Here is an 18,061-nt window from a genome sequence, read left to right as displayed (position 1 = left end):
AAAATGAAGCAAACTTACCGGAAACGTGTTCCGACAACTGGTCAGCATACATCTCGACAATTTGTATTGCTTCTTCTTCCGTCAAATCTGGAGTTTCGTATAACGACACAGAAACTTCTTTTCCATCAAACGAGAAGGAAACTTCTCCTCTGTCATCTATAGTAAGAGACTGGTCACCTGCTGTGTCGTAAATCTGCGAAGTTCTTTCTTCATGAATTGTCGACAATGAAGGCTGTCTTGCTAGTTCCATTCTTTGTTGTGCTCTAGTTTTCTGGTCTTCGAAACCAAGAAGAGATGCCGAACTGGCCACGGTACCCATGCAGTTTCTTGCCTCACATGTATAAGTACCAAGGCAACAAGTACCATCCTGTTGATTTTTTTTTAGATTAAAAAAATAACACTTTAAAAATAAATACTTCTCCGGAAGTGATTCTATGAATGTCACCTGGTTTCAACTCAACTCCATCTTTATACCATTTGAGCATTGGTGGAGGGACTCCGATTACTTTGCACTCTAAATTAACGGCCCCCTCTTCGGATAAAACCGCTCGTAAACATTCCAAAAATTTAGGTTTTTTGAAATGTTTTGGAATAATGAGTTTGAGAAAACAGGAGGTGACAGAGTGGCCAAATTCGTTTGTAGCCACACACTTCCACTCTGCTTGATCTATAAATTCTACTCTTATAATGTCCAAATGGCCAACTCCTAGGTTTTCCTTCAAGGCAACGTAACGCTCGGGTTCGTTATCAAGGGGTTGGTCGTCTCGATACCAGGACAGAGTTGGTAGAGGAGTTGTTACACTGACTAAAATTCAACCATTTTAACAATACAATTCACCTAACAATAAAGTAGCTATAAATTACTTTGGACGGTAAATCTGAACGGTTCGTTAATTCTCGCTTCGGCACTTTTCAAGCCATGAATGAATTTCGGTGCTTGGCTCCTTAAAATTAATTGGTTTCGCTCCTCGTCATTAAGTTGACTTTCAATATCTTCCACTGTTAATTCAGCTGAACTTCGCGCTTCGCCCATGCAGTTTCTGGCAATGCAACAATAAGAACCTAACGAGTTTGTTCCTGTCAGTTGGTAGACATCTCCCGGTTTTAATTCTTGTCCATCTTTGAACCATTGTAATACAGGGGTAGGGGAACCTACTACTTTACATTCGAAAGAAACTAAGCCTTCTTCGGTTAATACTGCCTTAAGAGTATCCATAAATCGAGGTTTTCGAAAATGTTTCGGTACTAGAAGATAATAAATAACTTCTGTGGCGTAAATTTAGTAACTTACTAGTCATTTTAACGTCACAGGTAGAAATTGAAATGGCACCATCTTGGCTAGTTGCTACACATTTCCACTCGCCTTGATCTGCCGCTTCTGTGGGTTTGACTTCAAGCATGTACCCTCCAAGTCCATCTGCCATTTGTCGGTACCTACTACCTGGAGTTTCATCGTTGATTCGGCCTTCGGAGTTATACCAAGCCACGGATTTGGGCCAGGGAGGTACAGACACTAGGAATACATCTGTAAGACTTGTTAACAAAAATTTTCACTTACCTTGACAGGATAATAACAGAGGATCACCAATTTTGATTGATTCGTTTTGCAAGTTTCGAGTAAATATCGGTGAAGGACCAGATGGTATAGAACTGAAGAAAAAATTTGAAGTGGAGGGACGGTTTACTAGTGCATTTTTACCTATCAGCTGGTTTAAGGGACCCTTCTCGACTTCCCTTTCCAACCACGTGTACTTTGGAACTGGATACAGCTTTGCCCATACAGTTGACCGCCTCACAGACGTATGTTCCAAGAGAAGTTGGGTCGTCAGGGTTTGCCGTGAGGGCAAAAACGTCTCCAGCTTTGATCTCTTTTCCATCCTTGAACCAGCGAAGTAGAGGAGTCGGTATTCCTACCACCTTACACTCCAACGAAACGGTTCCTTGTTCGGTTAGAAGAGCGCGCAGTTCTTCCAGGAACTCAGGAGGTTTGTAAGTTTTCGGTACTACAAGAATTTAACATTTAGTTTTTATTTTGGTATTCTAAACCTTTAAGTCCGGGTGGGCTTTTTTTTGTGGGTACAAAACTGTAATTTTTTAAAAACAAAAAGTGGCTAACAGAATTACCGAGTACGTTGAGATGGCAGGTGCTCGTTGCTTGTCCAGACGCGTTTCGAGCCGTACAGGTCCATCTTCCGGCATCGTCAGCTGTGACTGGAGCGACATCGATGCAGTGAAAACCACTCTCGTTGACAAATCTTAGTCGTTCTCCTTCCTCCACTTTTTCTTCGTTGTGGAACCATTCGATCTTAAATAGAAAATCTGTGTTTTCTTAAAGTTCAATGAAGTTTGAAACGAGACCGGTAGTGATCTAAATTAAAACTAAGTGCGTCATCATTAAAAATAATAGTAGCTTAGTTCCACTGACACAAAAAAAAATATTTCACAGAGTAAAATTTGTTCTTGGCTAGAGATCGATGAGATCAGAGTCTAAACAGAGGATGAAACAAATTTTTATTGCTTTCAGTCTAGATAAACATGCAGTAATGCATTTGCTAATGCATGTTATGCTATAAATGTTTAAAAATATTATAATTACCTAATATTACCCACGCTTTTGTAATACCGAATACCCTCAAGTTGTTGAAAAAGTGCCAATATTTTGTTGAAATTATTTTCGAACATGTTTACAGTGGTTTCATTCAATAAGTCTTTATTTTACAAAAGGTGGAAAGACTCACCGTCAGTTCGGAACAGCTTCTTATTTCGACAAGAAACCTAGTTCTTGTGCCAACTTTAACGGAGAGGTCGTTGAGTCGTCGAAGGAAAGCCGGAGGTTCATCATTATCATCCGTATTTTTGCCACTGTTTACCCTCAATTCTAATTCTCTGGAAGTCGTCCCAGAAGGCGACTTGGCCGTGACAGTGTACATACCAGCATCACTTTTTTGGACGTCGTCTAAAGTCAGCTGGACTATATTTGCGGTAATTTTGAGCCTTCGGCGTGGTTCAGGTGCTATAGGAGCCCCATCTTTAGACCTGAAAAAATTTGATCTCTTATGTTTTTTATAAATAAGATATTTTAACTATGTTCCTATTCTTTATACAAACATGTCTGCTGATACGAGTATGTGATATGAGATCATAAGTTATTTATTATTGGACTATTCTTCATATGTCACTTTGAAAACGGCGCCAGAGGTTCGCAGTTCTAATATTAACTCTTAAAACAAAGTCAAGCTCCAAAGGTGGGTAAAAAAAAATGTGAGTCAACGTTGAAGCTTACTAAGGAATAGAAATAACATTGTATAAAGAAAGAAGTCATTTAGAAGTATATTTTTAATTGCGAATGTTTCATAACATTCATAAATCAGCAAAATAATATTACTACTTAAGTATTATATCCTTAAGTATCCTCGTTAGGAAAAAGAATGTATTGAGTCGCTTGAAATATAAAATAACTATGAAATAAAAAAAATAAAACTGACTATCCAATTCACTTCTCTTTTTTCAAATATTAACCAATAAAATAGCAGAAATTTACTTTCGATCTTAGCAATAACAAATTCAAGCAAATATTCCACTCGAAAATTATTTGTTTTTTTTTAAACATTTATTTGCAGTCTGTTTAAACAAAAAAAGAGAAGCTTCTAGTACAAATTCTAAAAATTTTCACATTTGGTATCTCCGTAACCGTTACTTTGCGGACCCATGTTTATTAAGACTTTTTTATTGATTTATATTTTACATTCTTTTTTTAACAACCTGTATAGGTAGGGTTTGTTCGAGTAATGAAATATTTCAATGTAAAAAAATCAACTCACATTGGGATTTTTTCTAAAAATGAACAATTTAAATTATTAAATTATCAATTAATAGTTAAGTTAATTGAATTAAATCAATTTAATTTTTAAATTTAAATTAAAGTTTTTTTTTATACAAAACAACTATAGTAGATAGAATAGGCACTACAAAGTGCGCAAGAACTCGCGCCCCAGAGAAACATGCCACCTGTGGTGCCACGCAACATGGAAAAAATGTTAAAAAACTTCTACCTATAAAGATTTCGAAGTTGTAAGAGTTTAAATTTTGCACTTTGATTTTATTTATTTCTGTTTAAAAAACAATTTTCCAAGTTCTTTTGATACAGGCTATTAGAAGAGGAAACAAGGAATCTGTATCTTAAATTGTAACTCTGTTTAATGTTATTTGTGGCTTTTATTGGCAAATTTTTGTACCTTTACTAAATAATTATAAAAAAAACAAAAAAAAATCATCAGTATCATTACATAAGAAAATGTCAAATGTCAAAAAATAAATGTCAAAATATTTGACAGATAGAATTTTTTAAACATTTTTTCCATGTTCTTGGTATCTTATCTTATTTAAAATGTTTCTCTGGGGCGCGAGTTCTGACACACTCTGTGAATTTACATACCTACATAGGACCAGTTTCATAATCGAATTAAAGGGACTTTAAAGTTAATGTTGGTTTAGAATGTGAAATTGTGGCAGTAATCAGCACATTCTAAACAACATTTAATTTAATGCTCCTTAATATTCGATTATAAAACTGGCCCTTAGTATCATTTTCACCTCGGTTAAATTTATTCATCTGAAAAAATTAATAGGTGTACAATAATCAGTAAATATTTTGGTAAAACTGCCCTTTATTAAATTAATTTTATAAATTTATAGAGTTTTTGTCCTGCCGAGTCATTTGTACAATTTCTACTTTGTTAACTTAAAACTCGAATATTTAACTGAGATAAACATGAGAGTTTATGAATTTGATTTTTATTATTTCTATTTTACTTTTCATGTGAAGGGATAGCCAAGAAAATTTGAAACAGGTCCAGTTTTAGTTTTGTTAGCACAAAATTCTTCTATTTTGTTTCTTTGTTGTACAACTTATTTGTTTATTGTACATATGTACTTACGAGTAAATAGAAATTTATCATTAATCTACCCAAATTAATTAGTAAAAACGTGAATGAATATGATTTGGAATATAAGAATAATATTTTTTATTGATTTGATAGCTACAACGTTTCAACATTAAAGCAGGCGTATAAGACTGAGAAATTGATTACTGTTGTAACTTTTGGCTAATTATTATTGTTAAAAATACTTGTTATAATTAAAGTTTGTCTAATTGTTCAGGTACTTGACCTAAAAAAAGTAACAACATCCATGACATAAGTCTCCAACGAAAAAGAGTTTTAATTAAGTCAAGGTGAAGAGTAGTACTTAAATAAACAGTTCCGGTTGAAACTTCAGAGAGGTGATGGAATAGAGCCAGATGATTAACACCTTAGTCAATAAAAAAATTAAATTTACAAACGTAGGTATATTCAACAGATTTTCATTGGCGAGTTAACACATGTTTTTCCAAATGTGAAAAATGTGTTATTGTGGCACACTCAAAAATATTTAAATTTAGGACTGCTTCGCTGTTGCATGGTGTTTTATGATTCGAAAATATGTTTTATTTTTATATTTCTAAATTCTTGCGTTCTAAAGTAACGGTGAAAGAATATTGATTATATGTTAAGGCTAACATTTAAATTGGCAATGCAACTGAAGAAATGTGTCAAATATTTTAAAATTTGTTATTTAAAATTCTGGAAAAATAATAAAACTCTTACCCATCAGAGGAAGAATCATTACAATTTACTCCATTTTTGTGCTTTTCACTTGAACATTTACAACACTTGGTGACTTTCTGACCCATTATTTAATATCAGTCAGGAACAACACAACCACCATTTCTCTTTATAAATCCCAAGTGTTTTTTCATTATCCACTCTATATTTGATTGATTGATAAACAAATTATAAAATGTGTAATTGTCGATGACTCGGGTTATTAGAGCAATCTATTTTTAAAAATATTTTGTTGTTAATTGTGTTAAGTCAAATAGTTCAAAGGAACCGGTTTAAAAATATTATCGAGGAATATTACAACTCATTGGGAGAAATGAAACAACAAAAAGTAAAAAATGTTTAGTTTATTAATCACAACATGAATTAGTACAGGAAGCGACAACTTCTTCTAACAAAATGATAAACTAACAAGGAAGTGGTTATAAAGGAGCACAATTGAAGCAAAGCACAAGGATTTGTAAACATAAGTAGCACTTGTATCCGTAAAACAACCGTGAAAGAAGGAATAAAATAAAAAGCACACGAATTGCGCGCCGCCAACTCAACGACTGTATCTGAAACACAGAAAAGCGTCGTTGACGTCGCAAAGTATCTGGACCCAATAATATTGTCCTTAGTATATTTTTATCTTTAATGAGAAACGTCGCCATTAAACTTTTACCTTCATTCTGTGTGCCATGAGACAATGTCATAAGTGTAAGGAAAGCCTTAGAGAATTGTTCTAAAATTAAAAATAAATAGGACATTGGAGATATGTTTTCCGTTTACAAGTTGTATTAGGTAGAAGTTGCTTCATTCGTATTTTTAGTATGTACGGCTTGTTCTATTTTCATGTTTTAATGTAATTACATAAAACCTTAAATAAGTCTAATATAACCCTAAGGTTATAATATTTTAAATGTGTCAAAATTTCTATAGATTTATGGAATTTTTAAGCTAATTACGTATAATAGATGTAAGTAAGAACCTTTTAGAAATAAAACAGAAAAAGTTTCCTCCCAACATGGAATAAAGTGACGCTTTATTTCCCTCGTTTTTGACTACACCCTCGGGAATAAATTAAATGAAGTACCAATTTTTACTCTTAAAATAAACAGGAATTGAATGAATTGAATCTTTTGTTTTTTGACATAAACTCCTTAACACCGATTTTTTACTCTTAAAATTGCAATTGAATGAACTGAATATTTTACAAATTATTTCACATTATTTGACATCTTATGTTATTATTAATTTATTCCGTTGAGAGAAAAGTATTGTATGCAACTATGGAATAAACATTATTAATCCTTCGAAAGAAAATGCCCTCGGTCCTCTTTAGTCGCCTCTGGCATTACACCTACATTCTCGGGATTATAATAGTTAGCAACAAGCCAAGATGAAACAATGACCACCAAGGTTTGTATACTAAATATTTTATTTACAATCATCCTCCTTAAAAAACAGAAAGCCAATAAAGAATTTATCAAATTTTGAAAAACATGACATACCTATGACAGTTCAGGTTGAGAAATATGATTACTTCCTTATCATTTTTTCTCAACCTGAACTGTCATATTTTAATCAATAAATTGTTAAATGAAGTTAAAATGCTATTGCTTTTCACATGCAAGGTAATTGGATTATTATACTTTTTGTGTGAATAAAATAAATGAAAGATCTTTGATTGACCTTTGTTTTTAGTACTTCAACATTTAAAATATTGAAAGTTGAAAGAAATTTAAATTTAATAAAAATTGTTTGAAAAATTTTCTTTTAACTTTAATTCTTCAACCATTTTTAGTACAAATTATTATTAGACAGGGTTTTAATCAGCAGTGATCAAATTGAGGAATTTTCAAATTTGTTTTTTACATTTTGCGTCCTATTTTTTTCTGACGTATTCTTTGCAGTTAATTCTTCTTCTTTATTTATTTCAAGACCACATTATTTAAAGAGTTAATTTTACGAAATAATAAAAACATGTTCTTTTTATGTTACTTATTATTAAAATAATTCATTGAGTTAGTTTTCAACTAAGTAGTAAACTTTATAAACATTATTATTATAGGTCGAGAAACAAACATGGTTTTATAAAGTCCTTTTTTTTATTTATGCGTGTGAATTAATTAATAATTCGAAAGATGTACCAGATAGCTATCTCTTTTCAACATTTGTAAACAGCCTTGTTACGTATTTGCATAAGGTCGTCACGCTATTGATCTCACTTTAACAAATGCGATTAAAGTAACGCAGAGTTAGTGACATACGTCAAAAGTGTGTCTTATCGTCACGTAGGTCATTTGTAATTTCATTTTTAATGGGGAAAACTGTTTTGAGGATAATATTTATACCCTCTACATCATCACAACAATCGTAATTCAAGCCCTATAAAAATCCTAATGACAGGGAGAAGCTTTAATTTCTGACTTTAGTACCAAAATGTCAAAGCTGTTAAATGTCAAAAATAGACGGAGGTCATGTCGTGTTCTTGATTCCCACTACCCGCACCAGCAAATAAAAAAATAAGCTGTACATACAAGTACACTTACCATATAATTTCGATATCGTTGCCTATTTCATATAATTCGGCTGAAAGAACCGCAGTTTCATTTTCAGCAACTGAAACGCATTGTGAACCTTCGTCTCGAAATCGTGGGGGGAATTTGTCATGTAAGGGAAGATCTAAAACAAAATTGATTAATTTATTGTTAAATTACTTACTCATTATTATCATAGGTATGTTCTTATGATATGCAACTGCATAAATTTTAATAAACTTATACGACTATAATTATTGAACAAGATTTTATTATAAACACACATTGTGAAAATGCCGTATCGGTAGGTAAAAGTAGAGAATAAACTAAATTTAAAGATGACTATTATGTTACATGTTTTGGAAAGATCTAAATCCAAACACACATCTCTATTTTCTTCATTGCTGCCAGAAGTCGTAGTTAAAAGCATTTCTACAAAGATTGTATTAAATTAATTTTGATTTTAATAAAATTTTCAGTCATAAATTCATTCTTAAATGCAATAGAGATGCATGCGAGTATAATAAATAATTCTCGAATAATTCACTGTATCTCTACTTTATTCATACATTAAATTAAGTAATTGTTGACAAAACAGTGTCATAATATATTTTCGTCTTCTTACTAAAGGCATTTAGCCTAAAAATAATTACGCACACGCCATTTCAATTTCTATTACAAATAGTGTGAATTTTACCTTGATCTCAACCTTAACGTGTCCAGAACAACTTACTTTAAAATTAAATTTGTTCCTATTTGCATGTTAAACACAGATAAATTCAAAATAATTCACATATAACAGCTCAAAAATTATTAATGGATTATGGGATGAACTCAGTATTGCAATACCAATATTTATATTTTACGTAGACCTATTTAACCGAACGGTAGTTATTTCTAGCTGAGCTCTAAAAATATAACTACATCGGTAGTATTACAACGTATTAGAGATCCGTAACTCTTTTTGTTATTACATTATTGATATTATTGCAATAGACATAGGTAATAGGTTTTACACAGACTTCGTTTCGGTTTTTTTAAAACAGATTGGAACATAAATATTAAATAACTCAAACATCTATTTTATTGCTTTATTACAGCTAAAGTTAGGGTTTAAGTTCTACTATTAAATTATTATTGACATTCAGGTTCAGGATGTGAATGTAGATCATCCTTTTGATGAGGGTGTTGAAATTTATTAATTAATATACTATATTTTAGATACTATATTCATATTTTTGCAGACAAAAAAAACAAAGTGGAAATTAAAAAGCTCGCTTAATTATTTCTTTTTAATTTTATTTGCTTGAAAGGTCAAAAATCTAAATTTTTCAAGATATCTTTTTAAAATGTATAAAGATTTACTCGTATTACACAAAAAAACAATTTTAATAGCTTATTATGATTATGTAGTTTGCAGTTGTCATCAAAAATGGAAATTATTAAAAATAATAAGTAATTAATTATTAAAAAACTTAAGTAAAATTATGCAGTTTCAAAGATGTTAAAAAGTAGGCTTTTTTTTTAATTGATAGTCTAGATACCTACTACTGATGTCTTTATTCTCCTTTGGTTCAATACGAGTCCTACCATTAGTTTATTCTTATAATTACTCGTACCTATAATATTTTTTTAAAATTTTATCTTTTTTTAAGTACACACATTTTTTGCTTAATTTTTCTAGGGGTACCTAATAAAGTAATCAGTAATCACTAATCGATTAATTTTTGTTACATACTTCATAATATTTAATATGCGGATTGTAGAAAGCTCTTTTACATTATCAATTAATAGGAACGTAAAATATGTATCCTAGTTTGTCAAAATTATATTGACCCAGATTAATGAGTTACTATTAAAGCATACAATTCATACAGAGTGTCTCAAAAGCAAATCGCCATACGTCAACCAGTGATAGCAAATGTCATTCTAAAAAAAAATTAATATTTTTTTATATCTTTGTTCGTTAAAGAGTTACTACTTTGCTAAGCAGCAAAGAGAGAATTTCAAGACTTGACTATTATTACTCAGAAGCACAAATTAGCAGCAATTAGAAGGCATTTTGAGCAATTTTTTAGTTCTTTAATGTTACTATGTTTTTATTAATTCTTAATTTTTATGAAATTGAAGTTTTTTTTATCTCATAAATGGATCGTTTTCGGATTCTTGTTTATGTACATATATGTCACATTGACAGTATCAATTAAATGAGACTTGGAACTATACATACCAGGTGAATAAAAAGTATGGAACCAAACGTTTTTTGCTTAAACTATTTATTTTTTGAAAAAAACTAATTAATAATTGATAAGGTACTATAAAAATGTCTTGATTTAACAAGAATAATTTTTTTCGAAATTTCCTTTTGTTTTTGAGTTCTACAAAAAAAATAATTTTTTTATATGGCAACCCACTATAAAATCATTTTTCTCATAAAAGCTATACTCTAAGGATTACATCTATCTGCTTTATATTTAATTTTTTCAAAAAAAATTTTTCACATAAATTGCAATTTTCCCAAAAAAAATCGCGTAACTCAAAAACAAAACAAAATTTCGTTTTGAAAATACAATCACATTTTTTTCTTTACGTTAATTTATGTTAATTATTATTTTCTGGAGGCAAATGATCAAAAATAAAACCGCTTGGTTCCATACTTTATATTCACCCTGTAGTTATAAGCATTGTTTCACCAATGTCATAGTTTTTAATTTATCACGACCAACTTTTACTGGTTGGACGTATGGCGGTTTGCCTTTAGGACATCCTGCATAATTATAAACAAAATAAGCACTCTTTAAAAATTAAAAAAACAAAAATACATATCATCAAACATCTTGTTTAAAACAGTCAAAAAACGCACTATACCTAAGTTTCTACTTCAGTTTTTATTCCAGTCTAGCTGTTTCCTCTTCTAATAGCCTGTAGCAAAAAAACTTGAAAAACTGTTTTTCCAACAGAAATAAATAGAGTCAAATGCAAAATTTAAACTCTCATAACTTTGAAATTGTTATAGATTTAACATTTTTTTCATGCTCCTTGTATCTCACTTCACATGGCATTTTTCTCTGGGACGCGAGTTCTGGCACACCTTGTATATTAACACAACCTATGAAACTTTAGCATAACACTAAATAATAGTGAATGAATTAATGGTAAGTACATATCTAAAACTGTGACGTGCATGTTTGCGTTTTTGTTTTTCTACACTTCAGTTATCTCCTAAATTGCAAAAGTTTATATTATTTTGTTTTTCATAGTGACTTAGAATTTTTATTAGACAAAGCAAAAGAGACACAGAGTTAAAAAGATACTAATAAACCACTAAAATTTTGAAAAACTTCCTTGAAATGGTTTCAGTGATTTACGGCCGTTATCTTGTGTTTACCAAAAAGTGATTTACAGCCAAACCAGAAAGTTAGATAATTATGGAACAAACTAAAATAGTATGCAAAAAATATTTGCACTTAACATTTTTAAAATCATAATAAAAATTCTTTATACATAACATAAATAAATAATAAGTTTGGCAAGTCTATTTGTGTGATATGAAATAAAACGCACAATAAATTAAAGCATTAGTACAGATATCTAAGATATAAATGAGCGCCACATCTGCTTCCTAGCTGACATGTTCTGATTAAATCAGGAGGAACAATTTTACTCTTTCTTCATGTCAAAAATAAACCTGACCGCTTCTTTTGCAAATATTATGCATTAAAATAATCTCTATTCAGGGCGCGTAATAAGTCACTAAAGACAGCCCACGATACAAACACAAGCATTATTTTTAAAATACAAAAAGTGGTAAATTTTCTAAGAGCGAAAATTGGCACACACACATTGTGGCATTCTTTCAAAAATCTCATGTGTAGACGCAGCTTCGCTTGAAAAATCATCAATTTTTCCCAGACAAAATACATTATTCGAATTTGTTTGGATTTCGAACCCAAGCCTCATGTTTTTTTTCCGTCGAAATAAAATGAAGGCGGCAAAAGGTGTTTTTTGCTCCAGCACTGACCTGTTGCAACTTTCATTTTGAGCCGGCTTTCGGATGCTGATGGTACTCCGAGGCAACGGTTTCCATGAGATGTCTACCTACACCGCACTCCGCCACAGTCGGCGCGAACTACTGGAGACGCTCGCACCGACGTCGCCAAGCTTGAGCTAAAACAGGACCGACGTCAACGGCTCGAAACGTCGTGACGCGAGATCTACCATGATCATGACACGCACCATCAGCCGGAGCATCTAAGGCTTCAAGATTCAGAGATTGTGCTCCAATCCCAGGATAAGAAAAAATATATAATCAATGAATGAAACTCTACCTGATATGAGGAAAAGGCAGTTTTTTCGTAAAAGTTTATGTAGTGGGTCGGGTTTAAAATAGGGAGCCAATAATTCGTTGTAATTTTTTATTTTCCATTACGACAGTAGTAGTTTCCTTTCTTTTAGGTGAAAAACAAATGAAATACGTATATTTACTGCTTTATTAACTAAAGTGTGTTGTACATCTAGAATTAACATGAAAATAATTATATACAAAAAGATGGAAATCGTAAATCATTATTAAATATATACAAAATTTTACAATTGCTAAAATAAAACATAAAGAATTACAAAGATAGAAATAATTTAAACTTAATGTTAAAATAAAGACTTTCAAATTCTTTGTTTACAAAACTACCAATCTGAAAACTTAGTCAATCTGATCTAAAAGCGTAATGGTTTCTTTTCCTCTCGATTCCTCTTCTTCTTCTTCATCCTCCTAAAAATAAATCAGTGAAACCAATAACAAACTTTTGAATGAACTTACATCAAAGCCGAAGCAATTCTGCATATCACTCTCTGTATTTTCTTTCTTTGTTTCTTCAGTTTTGTACACCCTTCTGGCCGACTGTAACGCTTTTATTACATCTTCACCGTTCAAATCTGCAATAAAATCACGAATTAATGTATTCAGTTCGTTTGATTATGTGTTTGTTACCACTATCAGGCAAGATATTTTCCCCAAGAAGCTCATTACTTCCATCCCCACCAACAACCATTGCTTGTTCCTCCCCATCAGCAAGCTGAATGACTTCAAGGACGACATACTGCTGTCCATCAGAGCCCTCTACTGCCATCATATCGATCTCCCCTTCATCTTCCTCATCCGACTCCATTCCTGGGATCACTTCCACTTGCTGTCCATCGATCATCTGAATCTTTTTCTGTCTTCCCAACTTCAACTCCATCTGCTTCCTTTGTATGGTCGGATCGGGATCATGGGCGGCCATATGACGAATTAAATTGCCTTTATGTCTGAAAGCTCGCGAACATTCGGGACACTCGTGGGTTTTTTCCCGAGGTGGTGGTGGTATGTAGTCGGGATTATGGTACAGATTTTGGTGCCTTTTCAGCAACTGTTTCTGCCGGAAGCTTTGATCACACTGATCACAATGGTACGGTTTTTGGTCGGTATGGATGAGCATATGCGACTCTAAATGGCGGGCTGATATTGAAGCGTATGGACAGAGATCACACTTGTAGCATTTCTCACCCTCGTGAGTCTTATTGTGTACCTAATTAACAAACTCGCTATAAATGGGAGGAAGAATGTTACAATACCAACCTTATAACTGTACCGGTCTGGAAATGATTTACCGCATCTTTTACACTTGAGAGGTTTGTCAGATGTGTGAAGTTTTTGGACGTGAATTCGCAAATCTGTTTTACGACCGCAGGTCGTAGGACAGAATTCGCAGTGAAATACGGGTTTATCACCAACTGGAATTTCGAAAGTGATGTAAAAATTTTATTTAAAATTGTCAAACAAGACGACTTACTGTTGTGGGTTAACTTATGGGCTTTCAAACTATTGGACTGGGTGAATTTCGTTTTGCAAATATCGCACTCGTATGGTTTTTCACCAGTATGGATTCGCAAATGACGCTTTAACTTGAAAGTGTCGGGACTTGCGTATGTACAGTGGGGACACTAAAAATCAGTAAATTATATTCCCTAAAGTCAAATAAAAAAATTAAAATAAATCACTAAAAGTGGCACGCGACGTGTTTCAGACCAAAATAATATAAATAAAAGTCATACTATTGGTACAGTTCCAGACACGGAATTTTGGAAGATTTGGTATTCGATTGACACAAAAATGTAAAACTGGCCTTATGTGCAATAAACCATATTTTCGATTTTAGTAATTTTTATCCCGACAGACAGAAAAAATTACAAATCAAAATAATTTATTGAAACACATAGAAAAAAATACACTGATGGCATTATTGGATCAGAAAATCGACGCCAAAAATAAATGTCAACTAAAAAAACTTAAAATTTTAGTTTCAATAAACGTCAATGATAATGACAATAAACTGTGTATTACATTAACATTTTTTGAGTTGACATATATTTGATGTCTAAAATTCCGTGTCCGTAATTTTACCAGTGTTGATTTTATATACCACTAATTTTTTTTTTTACAACACATTAATGCAATTATTTGAAAATAATAATTCAATAATAAATATTTTTTTAATTACATAACAAAACTGAATCTATTAAGTTATTCATTTTTCGTAAAAAAAAGCAAAAACAACCCGGATCACAGTATAATACAAAAGAAAAAACAAGGAGATCATCTTCAATAATTAATTCAATTACAAGTTGCTAAGAAAATAAATAAAAATTATCTCTACCTGGTAGGGCCGTTCCCCGGTATGGCATCGAATGTGCCTCTTCAATTTGGACAATTCCACACTTGCATATTCACATTCGGGGCATTTGTGTGGTTTCTCATGCGTATGTTTGTACCTCACATGTCTAACAAGCTCCCCTAAGTAAACACAAATTCAATTATGCAAACAAAACACACGTTTATTTACCTGAAGTCGTAAAAGCAGAATCACAAAATTTGCAAGAATGCGGTTTAGTACCCGTATGTGTATTAACGTGATTTTGCAGTGATGCTAATGTTTTAAAACCTCGTTCGCAAACGCTGCATTTATGCGGCCGTTCTTCTGAATGAGATTTCATGTGACGCGATAAGAGGTACCGTTTCGGACTGGTATAATTACAATAGTTGCACATATGGGCTTGAGAAACCACCTGCGATTTTCGGGGTAGTATTTTAACAATTTTTGACTTATCATCGTCCGTTTCTGAATCAATGACACCGCCTTCTTCACCCTCGTCGAAGTCGTACACTGTCATGTCTTGCTCCCCATCGGTTTGTTCGCCGTCTTTCAAGTCAGTGGGATCTTGCACAATTAAAACGTAACTCAATTCGCTGGAATTGGTGTCGGCTGGGACGACCGTCACTCGCTGATAAGCGTTTCCAGAATTAATCAGAATCTGGTTTTCGGATTCCTGAACCGTCGAACTCTTTGAAAATAGATGTTATATTTCTATTCGTAGTAGTAAAAAAAACTAGTGAGCATAACCATAGCTCCACTTCCAAAAACTAGTAAAAATAAACAAAATTCAAAAAAAGAAAAAAAATTCAAAAGATTCATTAATTTTTTACATAAAGGTTTTTTAGGAAAAGTTTGAACTGAGTATTTGAATTACAGTTTCTAGTTACAATTGAAGGGTTGTACACCAATGTCATCTTGAGCACAAACAATTAATAACCTCAGACAACGCGCCTTATTCAAGTACAGCTAGTAAAACCAACTACAGGTTGATAGATCTTTTACACTACAATAAGCAGGCGAAATATCATTTTCGTTTAAATGGATATTTATCCTTTAATTTAATTAACATATTATATTCTTTAATTCATATTCACTTTACCAAATTTAAATTGAACAGTTTTGTTATGGTGGGGCAAAACTCTGAAGTTTTCTTTAATTTCTGATAAACGATGTTTTATTTTTATTCAAACGTGTCATAGTTTTTAACTTGTTTGTTACAAAAAAATATACATATTTTTTTGGGAATAGTTTTCTTTTTGTTGGTTCATTATTTTTTATTTCGTACAAACTGAGATTTTTTTAAACAACTTGAGATAATTTTTAGTATTTCGTTAACACGAAAGTAAAAATTTTACCTTTTTTGGCCTAAAAATCGAAAATTTCTTAAGTAAACGGTTTTTTCCTTATGCAATGTTTCTCCATGTAATTATTTTTTCTCTATCCGGTGCTATAGTTATGCACCAATAACTTACTGAAATATAATAAATCAGTTTTTATAATTAGTCTCATTATTGTTCTACAAGTGCATGTTAATGATCCTTAAAATAATCAATAAGTTAACTTAACACTAATTAGTTAAGTTTTATGTAAATGGAGGTGGAGCTATAATTTGAGTTTTGGAATTTTTTTCGATTAAGTAAAGAACGGTAATGAAAATAATTTAGATATACCTCTTCTCCCTCTTCAACTTCCATCTCTTCTTCATTATTTGGGTTAATGATAAATTCCTCACCTTCATCACCCCCTGATTCAGGGAGGCCTGTCATTACTGTCATAACAGGCTGGCTTTCCCCCTTAGCTTGGTAATAGTAAAGACCCGCTTGATCAACAAAGTAAGTTCCCTCTTCCGTTTCCCCCTCATTATCTTCACCTAAAAAAAAAAAAACAAGTAACACAGATAAGCACTACCAGGAAACTCAACAGACCTGACACTTGTTGTATGGGTGCATCATTCCCAATTTCCTTCTGAAAGCCGGCTAAATACGACTGAATCTCAGTAACATTTTCCGACGAATCTACACCTTCCAATTTAATTGGACTATGTGTAAATTGTGCAGTCATGCTGCACGCGTTTTTCGACGCCTAAAAAATAAAACAAAACTTAATTGTTGGAATGGTTTCCAAAACTTGTTGACAACACCTGGTACAATTTGTTTTTGTTGAGAACGTAATGGAATTTTTGCGGTTTGCTGTAAGAAATTTATTTGTCTTAATTTGAGTAGAGCTGCTTTCCCTCCAAATTCCAAATTATTGAAAGGTGGGATTAAAATTGGAAACGGTTCATCAACGAGGCTGCCGCCATTTTCCTATTAAACTGCAGCTGCGTTAAAAATAGGACGCCAAGAAATTTGTAGGGCCGATCATTCCTCGAAGGGTCCCCAAATTTCCAATTTCTTTAATTAATTCCCTGACAATCCATACTTGACGAAGTTGGATGTAGGGGGCATTTCAACAAAAATTTCGAGAAATTAGCACGGTTGGCGCTGTCATCAACGTGGAGAAGATATAAAGGGGAAAGTGTCGCCGTGTATAAAAATACCGATTTTCCGTGTTTTTGTGTCCAACAAGGGCTCAAACAGGTGCCAAATTTGAGGGAAAACAACGCCGACACTGAACCGAGTGTGAATTTGCGGGTGCTTTTGTAGGGCGAGTTGGTATTTGTGGAAATACAACTTACCTTTTAACTCCAAAAATGTCCTGTGAGGGCGTATCGCAATGGCAGCGTCTGTTCGATGTACTCAGAGATGGCGAGGCCAGCGGAGGAAATAGGGCAACGGTCTAAACGATAAGCGCATGCGTCACACGCGTTCCCTCGACCAATCACCATCCGACCTCCGCTGGCGGGATAATTTAAACATGCCTGATATCAATGCATTTTTTAATTACAGAATTGTTTAAAGTATCATGAATTCTACGTTAATCATTTAACTCAAATACAACTCTCTCTCTTTATTTCACTTACCTTTATTGTTGGTTTGTGACTTAATAGGTACGAATTTGGAAGACTGAAGCCAATATGTTCAACTTGATGCTTCCAAATTAAAACTTAATTGTAAGAGCAAAATAAAACTTAAAAATTGTCTTTATTATCGAGTTTCGATCCATAAATAATAGCTTAATAATTAAAATGGAAATATGACGATAATATGATTAATTATTGCAAAATGGTAATGCGCTACATACGGTGAGT

At 32.6% G+C, this 18,061-nt stretch overlaps 2 protein-coding genes across 4 annotated transcripts in view; both read right to left on the bottom strand.

The window, feature by feature from the left end:
- LOC123015027 (titin-like) overlaps window positions 1-12,234 on the bottom strand; it is a 65,016-nt gene extending 52,782 nt beyond the window's left edge. For both annotated transcript variants that reach the window (XM_044414440.1, XM_044414441.1), the window contains exons 1-10: window positions 12,204-12,234; window positions 8,195-8,327; window positions 2,739-3,036; window positions 2,125-2,305; window positions 1,700-2,003; window positions 1,559-1,650; window positions 1,292-1,513; window positions 865-1,245; window positions 417-805; window positions 19-367 (exon numbers count right to left, since the gene is read on the bottom strand). In XM_044414440.1, coding sequence (XP_044270375.1) covers window positions 19-367; window positions 417-805; window positions 865-1,245; window positions 1,292-1,513; window positions 1,559-1,650; window positions 1,700-2,003; window positions 2,125-2,305; window positions 2,739-3,036; window positions 8,195-8,327; window positions 12,204-12,219 — 2,365 coding nt within the window. In that variant the 5' untranslated portion in view covers window positions 12,220-12,234. The remainder of the gene's footprint in view (window positions 1-18; window positions 368-416; window positions 806-864; window positions 1,246-1,291; window positions 1,514-1,558; window positions 1,651-1,699; window positions 2,004-2,124; window positions 2,306-2,738; window positions 3,037-8,194; window positions 8,328-12,203) is intronic.
- Window positions 12,235-12,641: 407 nt separating this feature from the next.
- Window positions 12,642-17,687, bottom strand: LOC123015028 (transcriptional repressor CTCF). Of its 2 annotated transcripts, XM_044414443.1 has the most exons (11): window positions 17,549-17,589; window positions 17,012-17,060; window positions 16,797-16,953; window positions 16,542-16,741; window positions 15,061-15,559; window positions 14,875-15,011; window positions 14,011-14,161; window positions 13,797-13,951; window positions 13,170-13,746; window positions 12,999-13,114; window positions 12,642-12,950 (listed from the first exon to the last, which is right to left on the bottom strand). In XM_044414443.1, the coding sequence occupies exons 3-11, from the start codon at window positions 16,930-16,932 to the stop codon at window positions 12,882-12,884; spliced, it is 2,040 nt and encodes a 679-aa protein (XP_044270378.1). In that variant the 5' UTR covers window positions 16,933-16,953; window positions 17,012-17,060; window positions 17,549-17,589; the 3' UTR covers window positions 12,642-12,881. The 2 variants fall into 2 exon arrangements, with proteins under 2 accessions (XP_044270378.1, XP_044270377.1); XM_044414442.1 differs by lacking the exon at window positions 17,012-17,060 and having other exon boundaries at window positions 17,549-17,687.
- Window positions 17,688-18,061: the final 374 nt, after the last annotated feature.

This window comes from Tribolium madens, unplaced genomic scaffold (genome assembly GCF_015345945.1).
Source record: "Tribolium madens isolate multiple individuals breed KSU strain unplaced genomic scaffold, Tmad_KSU_1.1 Scaffold_97;HRSCAF=244;Tcas5.2_LG3a, whole genome shotgun sequence".
In the NCBI taxonomy this organism is placed as follows: Eukaryota; Metazoa; Arthropoda; class Insecta; order Coleoptera; family Tenebrionidae; genus Tribolium; species Tribolium madens.
Note: the sequence above shows the minus strand (reverse complement) of the source record. Positions and strands in the feature narration are given on the sequence as shown.

What these genes read in the sequence shown, in the direction of transcription:
- LOC123015028 (XM_044414442.1), bottom strand. Translation starts at nt 16,932, where the DNA reads ATGACTGCACAATTTACACATAGTCCAATTAAATTGGAAGGTGTAGAT. An exon ending in TTCTGCTTTTACGACTTCAG is followed by an intron (nt 15,012 to 15,060) that starts GTAAATAAACGT and finishes GTGTTTACTTAG; the next exon opens with GGGAGCTTGTTAGACATGTG. An exon ending in CCGGGGAACGGCCCTACCAG is followed by an intron (nt 14,162 to 14,874) that starts GTAGAGATAATT and finishes ACTGATTTTTAG; the next exon opens with TGTCCCCACTGTACATACGC.